Source organism: Ursus americanus, chromosome 8, assembly GCF_024610735.1.
Source record: "Ursus americanus isolate L20-20 chromosome 8, mUrsAme1.1.p, whole genome shotgun sequence".
NCBI lineage: Eukaryota > Metazoa > Chordata > Mammalia > Carnivora > Ursidae > Ursus > Ursus americanus.
The window spans coordinates 41,026,214-41,045,048 of record NC_142134.1 but is presented as its reverse complement, the minus strand read 5'-3'; the positions used below and the strand labels follow the sequence as shown (position 1 = coordinate 41,045,048).

At 36.3% G+C, this 18,835-nt stretch overlaps 1 protein-coding gene across 2 annotated transcripts in view; it reads left to right on the top strand.

Moving 5' to 3' along the window:
• CEP135 (centrosomal protein 135) overlaps nt 1-18,835 on the top strand; it is a 73,046-nt gene that overhangs the window by 15,369 nt on the left and 38,842 nt on the right. For both annotated transcript variants that reach the window (XM_045815927.2, XM_045815926.2), the window contains exons 8-13: nt 667-882; nt 3,614-3,679; nt 6,009-6,147; nt 10,324-10,547; nt 15,189-15,341; nt 16,245-16,397. In XM_045815927.2, the coding sequence (XP_045671883.2) occupies nt 667-882; nt 3,614-3,679; nt 6,009-6,147; nt 10,324-10,547; nt 15,189-15,341; nt 16,245-16,397 (951 nt within the window). The remainder of the gene's footprint in view (nt 1-666; nt 883-3,613; nt 3,680-6,008; nt 6,148-10,323; nt 10,548-15,188; nt 15,342-16,244; nt 16,398-18,835) is intronic.

Genomic DNA, 18,835 nt, shown 5'->3' with positions numbered 1-18,835 from the left:
CTCAGGGTCATGAGTTCAAGCTTCTATGGAGCCCACTTAAAAAAAGAAAAGAAAATGAACTTCAGATCTAAATGTAAAACATAGAACTATGAAATTTTCTACTAACCATATGAAGAAAGTATAAACAGATGAAATTAATTTTAATAGTGTATTTACCTCAGTATATCCAAAATATAATTTCAGTGTGTAACTACTGTTGTAAAATATTGATATTGAGATATTTTACATTCTTTCTTTTTTGCATCAAGTCTTTGAAATCTTGCGTATATTTTATATTTATAGACATCTCTGTTTGGACAGGCCACAGTATGCATCTGTGGATACTAGTGACTACTATATTGGACAGCACAGTCTAGAGTAGTATTATCATTGTAGTGATATTCTTGTCGTAATTTTAGAACTCTCTGCTGGGAAAAAGTTCACATAAATGTTTTACTTTTCCTTTCCTTCCATGTTTAAAAATTGGAAGCCAATGGCTATATATTTTTATTACACCCCACATTGTCAGTTTTGTGAATCAAAGCAGTGTAAGATTGCAAATGTAAGATACCTCTGGTTTAAATTTTCAGTATTTTAAAAAATACAGTATTTTGAATTATTTTTGGAAGTTCAGTATTTAGGATAATTTTCCAATTCATATACCTGTGAATTACAAATTCAATTTAGGTTGACTTTCTTCAGCGAGCTAATAAAGACCTGGAGAAGCATATACAGGAGCTTATGGAAACCAAGGAAACAGTGACTACTGAAGTTGTTAATTTAAGTAACAAAAATGAAAAACTCTGCCAAGAATTAACTGAAATAGACCAGTTAGCACAGCAGTTAGAAAGACATAAAGAAGAAGTGCTTGAGACTGCTGATAAAGAGCTTGAGGAAGCAAAGGTATGTCTAGGTTGTGGGCACATTTGTTAATTCTCCTGGAACATAGTGAGCATAAGCCCCTTTGATATCTGATTTGGTCTTTTGGTTTGTTTCATAATTCAAGTTTTTCTGAAGTGTTGTTTATACTCTCTAAATTTGGGTGTGTTTCTGAAGCACACCTTTTCTTTGGATAGCTCTCCAGGTTTTGTCCTATTTTCCCTCAAGATTTTCATCTCTGCATTGTGAGTGAGCTTTGGAAGTTTGTCCTCTGTGTCATTCTGTGCTCATGATCCCTTTAAAAGTATTTTCCAAAAATCGTATGTCCTTACACATTTTTAAGTTGGTAGGTAACATTTTTCATCTTTAAGTTTAAATAGATATGAAAGGGGGCACCTGGCTGGTGTGGTGGGAGGAGCATGCAACTCTTGATCTCGGGATCATGAGTTCGAGCCCCAAGTTGGGTGTAGAGATTACTTAAAAATAAAATCTTTTAAAAATAATAATGAATAAATAAATAGATATGAAAGATGTAATTTCTAGTCTATTGTAAATATTGATCTCTTAAAACTGTCACATTGTTCTTTTAAATATAGATAAAAGACTGTTTCTTCTTGATATCTCCAGAGTTTTATCCTATTTTAATATATTTATACTTGAATATCTTTTCATGATCACCCTATCAAACATCTCTGCAATAAAAAAATACATGAATTGAAATTATTTATTTATTCAGAGATTTTTTATTTTAAAAAATGTCCTTTGACTACAAGGTTCAAAGTGTTAACATTTTCCTCTCAATAGTGTTATCATTATAATTATTAGTAATTGGTGGATCAAAGTGACAAATACAGCACAAATGTTGATACTTACTGAATTAAAAAGTAAAATTTTATTGGAAATACATCTCTTAATAAGGTACATATCTTATTAATACATACCTTAATACATATCATTCATAAACGTCGATTATCTTTTTGTTTGGTGCTTCAAATTTTTTCGAATTTTAAGTGACAGATGCATGACTTTGCTTTAGAAAGTGGGAGGAAAACAGTTGTGAGAGGGGAGGTGAGAAAGGAAAGATCATGAGATACTTAGACCACACACAGGCTGTCAGTTAGATAATTCTTAAAAAGGACTGTACATGCAAATTAAGAATCCAGATATGGATACCTTAAAATTACATGTATACAGTAGGTTTACATAATACTTGGGAAGTATTTATGTTATCCCAGGAATGGGTATAACCTAGTCTAAGGATCAGTACTCTACATCATTGAATCAGTTTCGTACAATGTCATTTCCACTAATTAGTGGAATAATAGTAACATACCTTAACATAATAAAGGCCATATATGAAAAGCCCACAGTATATCATACCCAGTGGTGAAAGATTAAAGCTTTTCCTCTAGGATCAGCAGCAATGCAAACATGCCCATTCTTACCAATTCTGTTCAGTGTAGTCCTGGAAGTCCTAGCCAAAGCAGTTAGGCAAGAAAAAGAATTAAAAGCCATCCAAATTGGAAAGAAAGAAGTAAACTTATGTTTCCAGATGACATGATCTTATATGTAGAAGACCCTAAAGATTTCACCAAAAAAAGCAGAACTAATAAATTCAGCAGATTGCAGGATACAAAATCAATGCACAAAAATCAGGTGTGTTTCAATATGCAAATAATTAAATCCAAAAGGAAATTAAGAAAATAATCCCATTTGCAGTAGTATCAAAAAGAATAAAATACTTATGAATAAACTTATCCAAGGAAGTAAAAGACCATACGCTGAAAAACTATAAAACATTGTTGAAAAAAATTGAAGAAGAAATAAATGGAAAGACATCCTAAGTTCATGGATTGGAGACTTAATATTGTTCAAATGTCCATGGTACCCAAAGCAATTTACAGATTCAGTACAGTACCTATCCAAATCCCAATGGCATTTTTTATAGAAATGGAAAAAAATTATAAAATCTCAAAGGGCCCAGGATAGCCAAAAGAGTCTTGAAAATAAGGAATATCGGGGTGCCTGCCTAGCTCAGTAGGAAGTGCATGTGACTCTTGATCTCAGGGTCATGAGTTTGAGCCCCACGTTGAGTGTAGAGACTACTAAAAAAAATAAACTTAAAAAAAATGAAGAACATAATTAATGCAGTTTTAATTTTTTGTGGCTCTAGTTTCATTGCAATATTCCTGTATCTCATTCCTCTCTTTTTACACTTCCTTTTGCATCTTCTCTGCTCATATGCACAACATACTGAGCATAGCTTCTCAGGTCCCATTGGCAGTGCTCAAGAATGACAGTTCGGTTCACAAAAGATTCCTATGGGTCAAAATATTTTAATATTGACATTCAGTGCTCTCATTTACTATATAGAGGTTCCACATTGGTAGTAGCAGGTGGAGGGAAGTCAAATAAGATAGGAAAATTAGGAAATGACAGTGCCATAAGAAGAACCTAAAAATCAAGGTTCAAGGAAGGTCCTGTAAGTATATAGGCAAAACAGGTTTTTAAGTGGGCCCTCTTGTTTCAGATGTTACAAATAGCTCCCTATAAGCATTCAGGATACCAAGAAATTAAAGAGAAACCTGGACTTTTCCTCTTTCCTGAAATTGAGCTTTAAAACAGCTAAAGCCTCCCATCTCACTGGTGAGAAGGAAGACTACTCAGAAAAATGACTTGGTCTTATTTGCAGTGTGACTTAGTGATAAATATTCTTGACCTTTAGGTCTGTACCTAATAAGTTTTTTATTCCTAGAAAGAGATTAAAAGAAAGCTTTCTGAAATGCGGGATCTTGAAGAAACAATGGCAAAACTTCAGCTGGTAAGTAGATGTCATGTTGAATTGCCGGAACTTTTGGTAAGAAAATTTGCATGCTGTATTTTACATATATTTTTTAATTGAGAAATAATTTACACATTATAATATTCACTCTTAAGCATTTAATTCATTGGTATTGGTATAGTCATGAAGTGCTGCAGCCATTCTGACCATCAAGTAACAGAACATTTTCATCACTCCAAAAAGAAACGTCATACCCTTTAGCAGTCCCTCCCCATTTTCCTCTACTCAGCCTCTGACAACTACTAATCTTTCTATTTCTGTAGACTTGCATATTCTAGACAGTTTATACCAGTGGAATCATACAATATGTGGCCTTTTGTGTCTGGCTGCTTTGATTTAGCCCAGTGTTTCCTAGTCTCATGCTTGTTGTAGCATGTATCCAAGTACTTCCTTTTTATGGCTGGGTAATGTTCCACTGTATGGATGTATTTAATTTTATTTCTATTCTTATAATTCTTTAATTTCATATACAGAGATAGCAAGTTAAATTTGAATTTGGAAAACCTGTTAGGAATTTTATGTTCTTTTAACTACTTCATGATTTATCAGTTTACTAATATTAAAACTAGAAATTGATAATTACTTGTTAAAGTTGTTGACTTTTATTAAAAGCACTCAGTCTGGGGCACCTGGCTGGCTCAGTCGAAGCATGCAACTCATTTTTTTTTTTAAGATTTTTATTTATTTACTTTAGAGAAAGAGCACGTGTATATGTGAGTGGGGGGAGGGGTAGAGGGAGAGGATAACAAGCAGACTCTCCACTGAGCATGGGAGCCCATTGCAGGCCTCAGTCTCACGAACCTGAGATCATGACCTAAGCCAAAATCAAGAGTTGGATCCTTAACTGACTGAGCCACCCTGGCGCCCCTGGAGCACGGGACTCTTGATCTCAGGGTTCTGAGCTTGAGCCCCACGGAGATTACTTCAAAATAAAATCTTAAAAAACATAAAACAGTCCTCTTTTAATAGCTTTGTTTGGTAGTGTAAACCATTTTTCTAGATAATATTTGTTCTGGTAGTCTTCAGATAAGGAAAACAGTAATCATCCCAGCATAAGCCTAGGTGTAGCATATAGTTCTATAGTCTAGAACTGACAACATGTCTTGCTTCCAGTTAGAAACTCCTGGGTGGTCACCTAAAAGATGATTGGGGATTTTTTTAATAGCTTGTTAAGTTGGATGAGTTTCTTTTAAGATTAGAAACTAAGACTAATACTAATTTTCAAGTTTTCTCATTAAATAGTCTTAAACAGCATAGCAGCAATGTTCTGGTGGCATAAGGCAGATTAAAAAATGAAGCCATTGCGATAAGCTGCCACACCATAGGAGCTTGAACACTTGCTGACTTTGATATGCTCACTGTGAATCGCAGTGGCTGCCTTGTTCTTCGCTTGCAGCTACTCAACTCAATATTGAATAACTGGATTAACTAAACCTGCTAAATGTTGTCCACTCTTTTTTTTTTTTTTTATGTTATCTACTCTTGAGTCTCATAGATATTGTGAAATTCTTCCATGAGGTCAGTAAACAGAAAGTAGATGTTTTGATGATGTTTTTACTAACCGTGTAAACTCTGCGAGGGCCTGGATTTTTGTTTGCTGCCATTGTATGTACGCCATGAACAGTTGAGTGTGATTCGTAATGCTTGTCTCGGACTCTGACCAAGTCTCAGTAGTATTGGCTGACAGTAAGGTGTTATAGTTACCTTCTGACCTTTCTTATTTTTTCCATTTGTACTATATTATGTATTTTTAAGATAAATACTAATGATAGTAATAGCTAACATTTACTAAGCACTTGCATATTCTAGACACCATGCAGAGTGCTTCACGTCCTTAGTTTCATCCTCACCAGTGAATCCTCGGTGTCCAGATGCTGCTTTTATCCCCATTGTGCAGATGAGCCTGAGACAATAACCAGCCTAGTTACTATGATAAGACTATGATAGTCTTAGAGTACTGTCTTCCTTCTGCCTTCTTTTAAAAATAAAAAGTCTTTAAAACTTTTTATTGCACAAGTATATATTCATTTTAAAAAGTAGACAATATGCTAAACAAATTAAGAGAAAATAAAATCTAATAATTCTACTACTCAGAAAGGAGCCCTATTGATATTTGGGTTTTATGGTCCTTTTAGCCACAGTCGATAATTAACTTTAGTCGAGCCCATATATTTGACTAACTTAAAGTGTGTGTCTGTGTGTATATGACTTACTCTTAATTAAATGTACTTACCAAAATATCTATTTTAAGTTCTATAATATTTTATCAAGTTGTTAGAAATCTTAACTATAGTGTTATAATTTGCAGGAATTAAATTTATGTCATAAAGAAAAGGAGAGACTGAGTGATGAACTACTTATAAAATCAGACCTGGAAACTGTTGTTCATCAGCTTGAACAAGAAAAGCAAAGACTTAACAAAAAAATGGAAAGCTTTGCAGTTACAGGTAAAATATAAAATGTTCATAACTTAAAAAGTGATTGTTATTCCTCGTGACATATTATTTTTCTTAAATTATCTTTCATTCATTTGTTCATTCAATAAATATTTGTAGAGTGCTTATTATATACCAGAAACCAGACTGGATGCTGTTGATAGAGTAGAAAATCTCCTTCAGTGACCTTACAGGATTCTTTTATATTTTGACTAGTTGATACAGGAAATGCTTGAATATTCTCCAATAGAAGTATATCCTTTTTTGAGGCAGATAATAGAATTAAGACTAAGAGGAAAACTTCTGAAATAGTGAAAAATTGAAGTGCAGAATCTTTATAAGGAGGTGCATTTGTATCACCCAAAAGAACACATTCTCATTCTCTCTTTCTCTCTCTCTCTCTCTCTCTCTTCTCCCAGTAGGGCAACTTTCTGCCAGGTACCAGCCCTAAATGAGTTAGCTTAAGAGACATGTAAGAATTCATCCACTGATCCATTCATTCGACAAATGTCTATGAGCCTGTTGTGCGCCAGGCTCTGTTTTGCGTACTGGGGTATATCATGGTAAACAAAATACACAAGGTCCCTGCTCTTAGGGAGCCTTTGTTCTGGTTAGACAAACTAGTAACACATAAATGAAAAAGCCCAAATTTAGATGATAAGAGGTATTAAAATAGGGGGAGATGTGCTAGAGATTGACTGACCCAAGGTCTCAGAGATAAGACACCAACCAAATGAAGATTTGGGGCCATTTTTTCCAAGCAAAGGAAATGGCAAGAGCAGAAGCCTGGTGCTGCCAAATTCCCATGTGTCTTCAGAAGTAAAAGAAAGCCAGTGTGCTATGTTAAAAAGAGACTATATCCTAGGCTCTTCAGCATTCATGTGGATAATATGTTTGACCCCTTCTGCACTTACTGCCTTCATGACTTGAGCACATTACTTAACCTCTCTATGCTTTAGTTTCCCTAGCTATGGGGTTAATGATGGCACCTACCCAAAAGATTATTCTGAGGATTAAATGGGTGAATAAATGAAAGTGCTTAGACCTATGTATAAAAGTTTGCAGTTTACTTCCTTTCATACCTAGCTGTGACCTCTCATTTCAATGTGATCTTTCGTATCTGAAACTCCCTGTTTCTCTGTGGTGCAAATGCACTAGCCTGCCAAAAATCCAACCACAGGTCAACCAGAATATTTACCTTCTATACATTTGCACATGAGCAACTAGGTACTGCTTGCGTGTGCACCAGACACATCAGTAGCCCTGTAAATTAGATGGTCCTGAACTTTAGCAGCACTCTCCATGATGTATAGAAGTCTTACTCTGTATTTCTTACCACTTGCTCTCCTACTCTTTGCAGGGAACATTTCAAATGTTTTCCATTCTTAATAAGCCTATGACGCTCATTCCACCTCCCATTCTGAGTGGGCGATCTTCAGGTTCCCTAAGAGAATGGAAGCCATCAGGGAGGCCTTCTGTCAGTTTCGTGTCTCAAGATCTTAAACTGTCCATTTTTATCTTCCCTCCTGTTACTATAGAAGTGTGTCCCTCTTAGGAAAGGCCACTGCCTCCATCTGTTCTCTGGATCCTATCCTCTCTAATTTTAAAACCTCGCATATTAATTATCTCTTTTCCCTAACTTAAGTCTGTACTGTTTTTGTCCATTGGCATTTAAACATACTTACCCTGATATGTCTCCTGAGGCAAGGGAAACAAAAGCAAAAATAAACTATTAGGACTACATCAAAATAAAAAGCTTCTGCACAGCAAAGAAAACAATCAACAAAACTAAAAGGCCGCCTACAGAATGGGAGAAGATGTTTGCAAATGACATATCTGATAAAGGATTAGTATCCAAAATATATAAAGAACTTACAGAACTCAACACCTGAAAATCAAATAATCCAGTTAAATCGGTAGAAGACATGAATAGACATCTTTCCAAAGAAGACATACAGATGGCCAATAGACGCATGAAAAGCTGCTCATCGTCACTTACCATCAGGAAAATACAAATGAAAGTTACGGTGAGATATCACCTCATACCTGTCAGAATGGCTAAAAACAACACAAGAAACAAAAGGTGTTAGCGAGGATGCAGAGAAAGGAGAACTGTCTTGTATGGTTGATGGGAATGCAAACTGGTGCAGCCACTGTGGAAAACAGTATGGAGCTTCCTCAAAAAGTTAAAAATAGAACTACCCTATAATACAGCAATCATACTACTGGGTATTTACCCAGAGAACACAAAAATACTAAATCAAAGGGATACATGTACCCTGATGTTTATAGCAGCATTATGTACAGTAGCCAAATTATGGAAACAGCCCAAGTGTCCATCGACTGAAGAGTGGATAAGGAAGATGTGGTGTATATGTATACAATGAAATATTAGCCATAAAAAAGAATGAAATCTTGCCATTTGCGACAACATGCATGGAGCTAGAGAGTATTATGCTAAGTGAAATAAGTCAGAGAAAGATAAATACCATATAATTTCACTCATATGTGGAATTTTTTTTTTAAAGGTTTTATTTATTTGAGAGAAACAGAGCACGAGCAGGAGGGAGGGGTAGAAGGAAGAGGGAGAAGCAGATGCCCTGCTGAGCAGGGAGACCAATGCAGGACCCATTCCCAGGACATTGGGATCATGACCTGAGCCAGAGGCAGACACCCAACCGACTGAGCCACCCAGGCACCCCACTCATATGTGGAATTTAAGAAAACAAATGAGCAAAGGGAAAAAGAGAGGCAAACAAAGAAACAGACTCTTGGGGCACTTGGCCGGCTCAGTCAGAAGAGCATGCGACTCTTGATCCAGAGTTGTGAGTTTGAACCCCGCGCTGGGTGTAGAGATTACTTAAAAATAAAATCTTAAAAAAAAAAAAAGAAAGAAAAGAAAAAAAAGAAACAGACTCTTAATGCTAGAGAGTAAACTGATGGTTACCAGAGGGGAGGTAGGTGGGGGGATAGGTGAAATACGTGATGGGGATTGAGGAGTGCTCTTGTCTTAATGCACCCTGGGTAATGTGTGGAAGTGTTGAATCACTATATTGTATACCTGAAACTAATATTACACTGTATGCTAACTAACTGAAATTTAAACAGCAACAATAAACCTTGCTTACCCTTTTCCCATTCTATGACAAAAACTTTGACCCATTCCCCTCCAGCCACCCTTTTCTCTTTTTCAGTTTTAACATCTTGAAAGGTCATCCACCCTTGCTGTTTCTGCTTGATCACTACTACCCGTTAGCTCCTCAGTCCACTCCAGTTGGCCTCCATCCCCACCTGAGCTGCTCTTGGAAGCGCTTCCCTCATCCCCATTATGCTAAATGTAGTGGTCATTTTTCATTCATTAACTTATTTGACTTCTTAGCATTTAACCCAATAGCCCATTCCTTCCCACCCTCCTATTTTCTTACCTCTCTGGTCACTCTCTGGGATGAATTTACCAATTCGTCCTCCAGATTGCATTGCATGCTGTTCTTTTGTAGATTTTATCCTACTACACAGAATAATTGTTTGACCTTAGCTGTATTTTTCATAGTTGTATTCTTAGCTAGTGCTGGGCATAGAGTAAATGCTCAATAAATACCTGTCAAATGAATGAAAGAAGAGATGAGAGTGAATCAGAGTTTGTCTTGAAAATCATTTCATGCCTCAGAATTAAATTAGATTGAACAATGTGAAATTACCAGTATTAGGCTACTTGGGACTCATGAAAAGGTAACTTGTGGTAAAAGTTAATAGTTGTGCTTATTTGGAGAGAGATGAGTTGCTTTGATCTCTTTGTATAATACTGTAGTAAATTCAAGCTTAATGTTAAAAATCATGCATATTAAGATTAATTGCTTATAGGCAGATTTTCTTTTAATGCATTTTCAGATCCCCAGAAAGTACCATGTGGTAGTTTATTCATTCTATAGTACTAAATGTTACCATCCTTGTGATAAGACAAAAGTAGGAGGACTTTGACTTATTAGATTTTATTTAAACTTTTAATGTAAATTGTGCTCTTTTTCCTCATTTTTCTCAATGTTTACTTCTTTTCTTTGATATCAGCCAGTGGTAGGTGATATACAAAAGTTAATGATTTTTAGTAGCTTGTATTCTAAAACTAATTGATAGAATATATTTGGCTAGTTGTGTAATTTACATGCAACACTTTTAATATTTAATTTACAGAAAGAGAACTTACTCTGGAAGTTGAAAGGATGAGGCTAGAACATGGAATAAAACGTCGAGACAAGTCACCCTCTCGTTTAGATACATTTCTCAAAGGTATAGAAGAAGAACGAGATTTTTATAAGAAAGAGCTAGAAAGACTCCAACATATAATACAGCGAAGATCTTGCTCTACAAATTATTCTACACGTGAAAAAATCCCAATATTTAAAACACTAGAAAAGGTAATATCTCTTTTTAAGGTTGATTGATAATCAGGAGTGTATCTTTATGAACAAACTTTTCTGGTGTGATTATTGTATTAAATATAACTTTATTCATATTTGTTTTTTAAAAGTTTTTCTTGGGGCGCCTGGGTGGCTCATTCAGTTAAACATCTGACTTTTGATCTCAGCTCAGGTCTTGATCTCAGAGTCATGAGTTCAAGCCCTGCGTTGGCCTCTGTGCTGGATGTAGAGCCTACTTAAAAGCAGGGGGTGGTGCACCTGGGTAGCTCTGTCGGTTAAGCGGCGTCAGACTCTTGATTTCGAAAGGCTCACGTCATGATCACAGGGTCGTGAGGTTGAACCCGGAGTTGGGCTCTTCTCTGGGCATGGTGCCTGCTCAAGATTCTTCCTCTCTCTCCCCCTGCCCCTTCCCCTTGCTCACATATGCAGGCGCGTGTACATTCTCTCTCAAAAAAAAGAAGAGATTTTTCTTAATTTTGATTTTTGGGTTTTTTTTACATGACCTATACTGTAGAAACATTCCATTTATCAGGAAAACTACTTAAGAACAAAGCATAACATACTGATTTTTGGAAATTAAGGAAAGATGAATAGCTCATTACATGTATAGGGTAAGTACAGGGACATCTGGGCTTCCAGAAACTGGAACTAGTAATTCATGCTACTGGACGTTTCCTTTCTGTCCTTTACTCTTGGTATCAGCTGCATTTTCTCTCTCAAAGCAGAGTGGCTTCATCCACATGGCAGACAACATGGCTACTTGCTATTCCCAGCCTTGGACCAGTCAGAAAGGCGGGGCACATTGCGCACACCAGACATCTTTCATGTTAACCATGCAACAGGAGCAGGTAGAGTGTGGAAGTGAGTGCAGGGCAGGTCTTCCCATTTGTCTGCTACAGCCACATCTATAAGTTAGTAGTCTAAAGATGTGTATTAGGTAAAGTTAGCCGTGTGTCATGAGAGATTAAAATCATGTATCTCTATTTTAGGTCATAATTATTTTCAATGTTTTATGAGTAGCATTTGAATTCTTCATTCACGTTTTTCTTTTTTTTTTTTAAGCTTCAGAGCTATAGGAGTTCTGGAGGCTTATGACTAACATTATCTACAAACTAGATAAAATTAGGGGAAGTTGGGAGTAAAATTAAAACTCAAAACATTTAATTTCAAATGTTTAAAAATATCAAGTCACTGTGACATATACATGAAGATAATAGGTTAAAAAAATTTCAGACTTGGCTGAGTTTACTAGTTTCATCATCTTTTTCCTGAAGATCCTGTGTCCGTTATCAAATGGTTGGGTTTTTTAACTTCATTGGCTAATGGCTGAATTTGATTTATAGGTGTTAGTAAAAACACTACATTGTGTTATCTGTTATAAGCAGAATGAATTGGTGAGAAAATGCTGTAGAAGTTAAAGTATGTGTTACTGAGTTGTTTTTTAAGCCCCATATATACTTAGGACTCAGAAAAAAATGAATCACTGAATTGATCATCTTCATTGCATAGGAGAATCTTCCATAAAATGGTTGATTAGTGTAATCATATATTTATTAAATAAAACTGAGTAGACAAATATCTCAGAGTTTTTAACCTACATATTTGATTTAACTCCTCCATATAAATTTACAGTTGAAGAACAAACAAGAGATATTGTTGAGGTACTGATAAAATCAGAAGAGACTTTTATCCCCTTTCAACTTACGTATTTTCTTAAAATTTTCTAATGTTTTATTTATTTATTTATCCTAACACAGATAAAGAATTCCTTTTCTAAAGTTTAGAAAGGTAGGGTGTTCAGAGCATTTTAGAGTTCCCATAATAAGTTGCAGGAATGGCAGGGAATAGTAGGTGTGTACATGAGTGAAATGGTTGAAGTGGAAAACAGTTGAGAGTTCTGGGCACTAGAGAGTGCATCTGCACCTAAACTTGGGTATTTTAAACATGTTTAGAAACTATATAGCAAACAACAAAGTTCTCTAAAGCTGGATTTGGTACACAGTTTTGAGTTTTCAAATCTTGCCCTATGACAAACTGAGGCACAGTTTCTTAGGATTGCAGTAACTCAGAAAAAATATTGATACTTTTAATATCAATGATCTTTGTCAAAAATACACCCATTGATTCTCTACTGTCTGTGTAGGGTGAGCACCGCCTCCTTTCTCCTTGTGCTTGTACTCACTATGGTTCCAATTGTGAGTTTCAAGTATAGTGGAGTAGAAAGGGCTTTAGAGTTGGAGACGCAAACTGCCGTTATGACCTTGGACAATTTACCTCACTTCATGAAACCCCTGTTTCCAAAGGTTACATGAGATAATAAGGGCCTAGCAGTACACCTAGTTCCTAGTAAATATTTCATTCCCTTATTATTTGCTGGTTCAAAGCACATCAGGTCTAGATACAAAGTTACATTCAGTTCAACAGGTACATATTGAGTGCCTGCTCTGAATGAGGCACTGGATGTGAGATAAAGAAGACTTAGCTTCTGTGCTTGTAGTGTTTAGTACTGTGTCTGTATGTCATGAGCATGTGCGTGTGTGTGTGTGTGTGTGTGTCAGGAACAATGGAATGGTAAAAGAATTATTAACAATTACATATGAACACAAATATAAATATCTGCATACTTATGTCTATACAAGATATATTTAGAAAAGAGCTAGAGTCCTTGCTTGAGAAGGCCAGTCAGTAATGTTGGAGAATTCATTCATTTTAGGTACCATGCTAGGCACTGAAGGTGTGGTCAGACCAAATACCTACTGTGTCTCTCATTGAGCTCACATTTTAGTGGAAAAGACGTATATTAAACACCTAATCATGTTAATAACTTTATAAGCTCATCTATAGTGTTAGTAAAAAAAAGGATAGAAGGTTTCAGAATGCTCTAAGAAAACAAAGAGGGAGATCTAAATTAGATTGAAGAGTCAGAAGATTCCTTAGAGAAAGTGAGATTTAAGCTGAGACCTAGACAGTAATGATAATAAACTATCAAATCTTTTTTTTTTTTTATGTCCCAACTTTATTTATAACCAGACGGCCAACTCTCACCCCACCGCAGGTCCTCAGCTTAGCTCTGGGAGAGAAGCTGGATGAACAGTGTGACTCTTCTGCCAAGCCTAGAGCTCAGGAGCCCCTCACTACTTCTGGGCTTTTGCCCTAGCCTGCTGAATTTTGTCAGCCGTGTCCCATCTGTGACTCCAGTGCAGTGGAATAGTACGAGGCTCAGCTCTGCTTGGTTCCAGTGCTCAGTGACCACATCTGCAGGATTGTCAAATCTTTTTTCACTGACTTCTCCTTTTCTAAAATCTATGCAAACCACCTCCTTTTTGTAAGATATTTTTATGTAGATATAGTTAGGTTGCAGATTTTCTTTTATAGTTATCTAAGCCTTAATTAAGTCCTCAAACCCTAATGTGCTTTTGTCCTGTAAAATATCTTATCCTTTAAGGTGTCCAGATAACTAATCTCATCCATTATGCTTTGATTTTGCTTGTTTAACCAAGAGGATAACTTACTTCCAAGTGGCAGGTTAGAGGTACCTCACAGATACCAAGTCTACATTAGTCATGGTTATGTGTACAGTAGATAGTGAATAACATATATCAGGATGCTTTCCAATGTACCAGATTATCAGATTATCTCCTCCTGGGGCTTTTGCATCTAGAACTTTAATGTTAAGATACCTTACATTCCCTCAGGGTTGTGAGATCAAGCCCTGCATCAAGCTCGCCTGGTCCACCGGGTGTGACATGGGCCTAAGATTCTCCCAGTACCCTGCTTGCTCGCTCGCTTGCCCTCTAAAAAAGAAAGATACGTTGTATCCCAAGTCTACATTTATCACCTTTATTTTCCACATCGTTTTGAAGATAGTGGATCTTTTGAATTGGACTAAAATAATAGGCATCATTCTGTTTTAGAAATGTTGGAAGTATTTGCTTATTTGGTGAACATCCTTAATGTATACTGCCTGGTAGAAATATTTATATTTATCTCATTGCAAAAATAGATTTCACATAGGTTGGGACTGGGATGGTTGTGGAGGTTGGTGCGGCTGGGAAATTGATCTCAGATTCAGTCAGAAAACACTGAAGAATGTGCTAGGCTGTAATAGTTACTTGCACTGGGTGAGCAGGCACACACATACCCTCCTAGTCCCTTCCCTGGAGACGGTTGTCAACTAGTGGTTCCCAGCAATTAGCCTGCATGAGAATCGCCTGGAGGGCTTGATAAACTGTAGTTACGGGCCCTATGCCCACAGTTTCCAATTTAGTATGTCTGGGATGGGCTCACCAACTTACGTGTGTAACAAGTTCCTACTTGCTGCTGATGCTTCTGCTCTGGGGATTACACTTCAGTTATGACCATTATAAACAACTCCAGGAGAATGACAGTTGAGGCGTCTGACAGGATCTGATCAAGTGGTATCATTGGCAGCAGGGGGGTCCCTTCTTGGGCATTTGAAGTCCAGGAAATTTACCCCAGTACTGCCTACACTTTCATCTGCTGCCCTCATTATGGATAAAAAATTTGCGTTCTTTTTGTCTGTTAACATTATTCAGTCACTGTCATTACCAACATCCTGTGACAACCATATGGTGATAATTATAACAAATGATAACTTGTTTTTAAATTATGTTTCAGGGTGATTACAACTCAGAAATTCATCTGATCACAAGAGAAAGAGATGAACTTCAGCGTATGCTGGAAAGATTTGAAAAACATATGGAGGATATACAGTCCAATGTTAAATTATTGACAGCAGAAAGAGATAAACTAAGTGTCTTATATAATGAAGTAAGAAACTGATTAAGCCAACAGATTATTTAGAACAAATTACAAGGGAACCAGTATAAATCTTTTAAATTACTGTATTATATGGACCTTGTTATATTCCTTCATAATTAGAATTATCTAAGTATGGTAGTAGTTTCTTTTGTTGTCCTGTTCCCAAAGCAGAGATCTCTATTATTTTTTCCATATTTATTCTCTTCTAGTCTATCTGTGTGTTAAGTCTGTTAGAGATAATTTCCTACTTCTAAAGCTACCTGGCACAGGTCTTAGCCTGACTCTGAGCCAAGTTTATCCTTGGGATTGAGACATGTTAGGAGTCTATCAGACAGTGGGTAGCACCCACAATTTGGATATATTTCATATTAAGGACTTAGCCTGTAGTTTAAAAAAACTCTAGGGAAGAGAGAGTTGGTACAGCTTGGCCCAGTTATAAAGCCTCAGTTGTCAGAGAGCAGGTGAATACGAGCAGAGCAAAGTGTCTAAATTTGTTCCATACCAATTTCCCGTGAAGTTCTAATGCTACTTTAGAGAGGGAGAAGGACATGTAAGTTAAAAGGTCAAGTTGAAAAAAGTGTTTTTTACTTTTGGAGATTTTTTTGGAATCTCCAGATTTGCAGATTGATTCATTTCTGGGCTTTCCCCACTATTGGCTTGGATTTTAGCTTTCTTGGGTCTGCTTAGTTAACTACTAATTGTCTATCTGCTGTCTGGTTTCCAAACTTTTGTAGCTGGCATTTCCTTTCAATCTCCTTGTCTTGGGATTTTGTTGTTGTTGTTATTTTAATCCTTTTACTCATTTTATTGGGATTTGGAAAGAGAGCAAAGGTAGCATGTGTTTAGTTAGCCTTTTTTTCACTTTGGAGCACATCCAAAGTGTGTTTTATTTATATCTTTTAATTCTTTAAGGCTCAGGAACAGTTATGCGCACTAAGAAAGGAGTCCACCCAAAACGCAGTCTCCCATAATATCGTTAGTCTTATGGAAAAAGAAAAAGAACTTGCATTATCTGACTTAAGAAGGATTATGTCAGAAAAAGAAGCTTTAAAGGAAAAGTTAAAAGTAAGTAATAAGATCGACTTATTTTTGAAAGGTAATTTATAGGGAAAAGGGAGGTCTTCACGTTTTACTGTGAAGTGACTATGTAGAATGTACAGCTAGATCAAGGGGTTGGCGGACAATGACACATGAACCAAATCCAGACCACTGTGTTTTTGTATGGCCATGTGCTAAAAATGGTTTTTACATATTTAGGTCATTGAAGAAATATAGAAGAATATTTCATGACACATGAAAACTATGAAATCCAAATTACATCGTTGGTCAGTGTTATTGGAATACCATGCTGGTTTGTGGACCGTAGTATTCTGTGTAGCTTCTGTCGTGCTGCAGGGGCAGAATTGAGCATTTGCAGCAGAAACTGGCCCACAAAGCCTAAAATACTTATTTGGTTCTTTAGAGAAAGTTACTGACCTGTGATCTCAATAGGAAGTTCCTTCCTCCTGTGGAGGGACATTATCTTTTTTTTTTTTAATGTAAAACAACGTGACTGAGTTATTCACATACCATTCAATTCAGCCATTTAAAGTGTACAATTCAGTGGTTTTTAATATATTCACAGACTTGGGGCTCCTGGGTTGCTCAGTCGTTAAGTGTCTGCCTTCGGCTCAGGGAGTGATTGTGGGGTCCTGGGATCGAGCCCCGCGTCGGGCTTCCTGCTCTGCTGGGAGCCTGCTTCTTCCTCTCCCACTCCCCCTGCTTGTGTTCCCTCCCTCGCTGGCTATCTCTCTCTCTGTCAAATAAATAAATAAAATCTTTATATGTATATATATATGTATATATATTCACAGACTTGTTCAGCCTATCACCACAATCAATTTAAGAGCATTTTCATTACCTCGAAAGAAAACCCCCGAAACCCATTAGCAGAGGTTCTCCATTTCACCCTGGCCTCCCCAGGCCTAGGCAACCATGAAGCTACTTTCTCTCTCTACAGATTTGCCTACTCTGAACATTTCATATAATTGAATCACTTAGTATGTATCTTTTTATCTCTGGCTTCTCTCACTTGGCATAATGTTTTCAAGTTCATCCATGTAGTATGTATCAATATATAAAATGTTCCTTTTTATTGTAGAATAATATTCCATTCTGTGGAAAGACGGAAAACATTTTAATTTCCATTTATGTGGTTTAAACTTTTTGACTATTATGAAAAATGGTGCTGTGAACATTCATGTACAACTTTTTATTGATGTAGGTTTTCATTTATCTTGGGTATATACCTAGGTTCATTGGATAACCATAACCATTTGATCAACTGTCAGGCTGTTTCCCAAATCAGCTGTACCATTTATATTCTCACCAGCAGTGTGTAAGAGTTCTAATTTCTCCACATCCCCACCAACACCTGTTATTATCTGTCTTCTTTATTTTCTTCATGTTGGTGGGTATGCAGTAGTATCCACTGTGGTCTTGATTTACATTTCCTCAATGGCTAATGACATCGGGCATCTTTTCATGTGCTTATTTGGCCATTTGTTTATCTTCTTTGGAGAAATGTCTATTCAGATCCTTTGCCCATGTTTACATTGCCTCACTGTTACTGAACTGTAAGAGTATTTTATATATTCTTGGTACAAGCTCCTTATCAGATACATGATTTACAGATACTTTCCCCCATTCTATGGGTTGCCTTTTCATTTTCTTAATGGTGTCCTTTAAAACACGAGAGTTTTAATTTTGATAAAGTCCAGTTTATGTATTTTTTTTCTTTTGTTGCCTGTGCTTTTGGTGACCTATTTAGGAGCAGTATCTTATATTTTCTTTTATAATCTCCCAAAAAATGTGTGAATGTACATAAAACACTTAATAGTGCTTGGAACATTATAAGAACTCAACATTAGTTATTATTGTTACTATTACGGATTCTGTAGTTTACTTCCAATAAGTATTATTGAGTTAATGCTTAGAAATTAGCAGCTCAAGTTAGGAATAAGAACATTTAAGCATTATAAGGGTAGTCTTTATGTCATACATTTTCAGTTAAAATTTTACCCCAACGGAATATTTTTAATTGGGATCTTTTGGAATACTGCACTCCAGAATGTGCTTTCTTAGAAAAATAAGTGTTAAAACTACCAAATGGAAAGTTTCTGTGCAATATGGCAGCTTTTAGCACAAGCTACTGATTTATTCTTTTCCGTACTTGTTGAAAGGACCAAGGAATGTAGAAACAGGATTTTAAAATGCAGTAGTACTGAAAGCTCAGAAAAAGTGATATTCATATTACCAGAATCTTTCTAGATTGTAGAAGTCAAGATTTATGAGTTTATAGGTGGTCTTTTACTTAAAAACTAATCATCTCAATCCTTAAGCCTCCTCTAGTAATTTCCTCTTATTCAGCTATCTACCCAGTTGTCACACCAGGCATCATCAGTGACTCCTCTCTCCTGTAAAGTTCTTTTCTCTCAACTAATCACCAAGTCCTATGTGTGCTA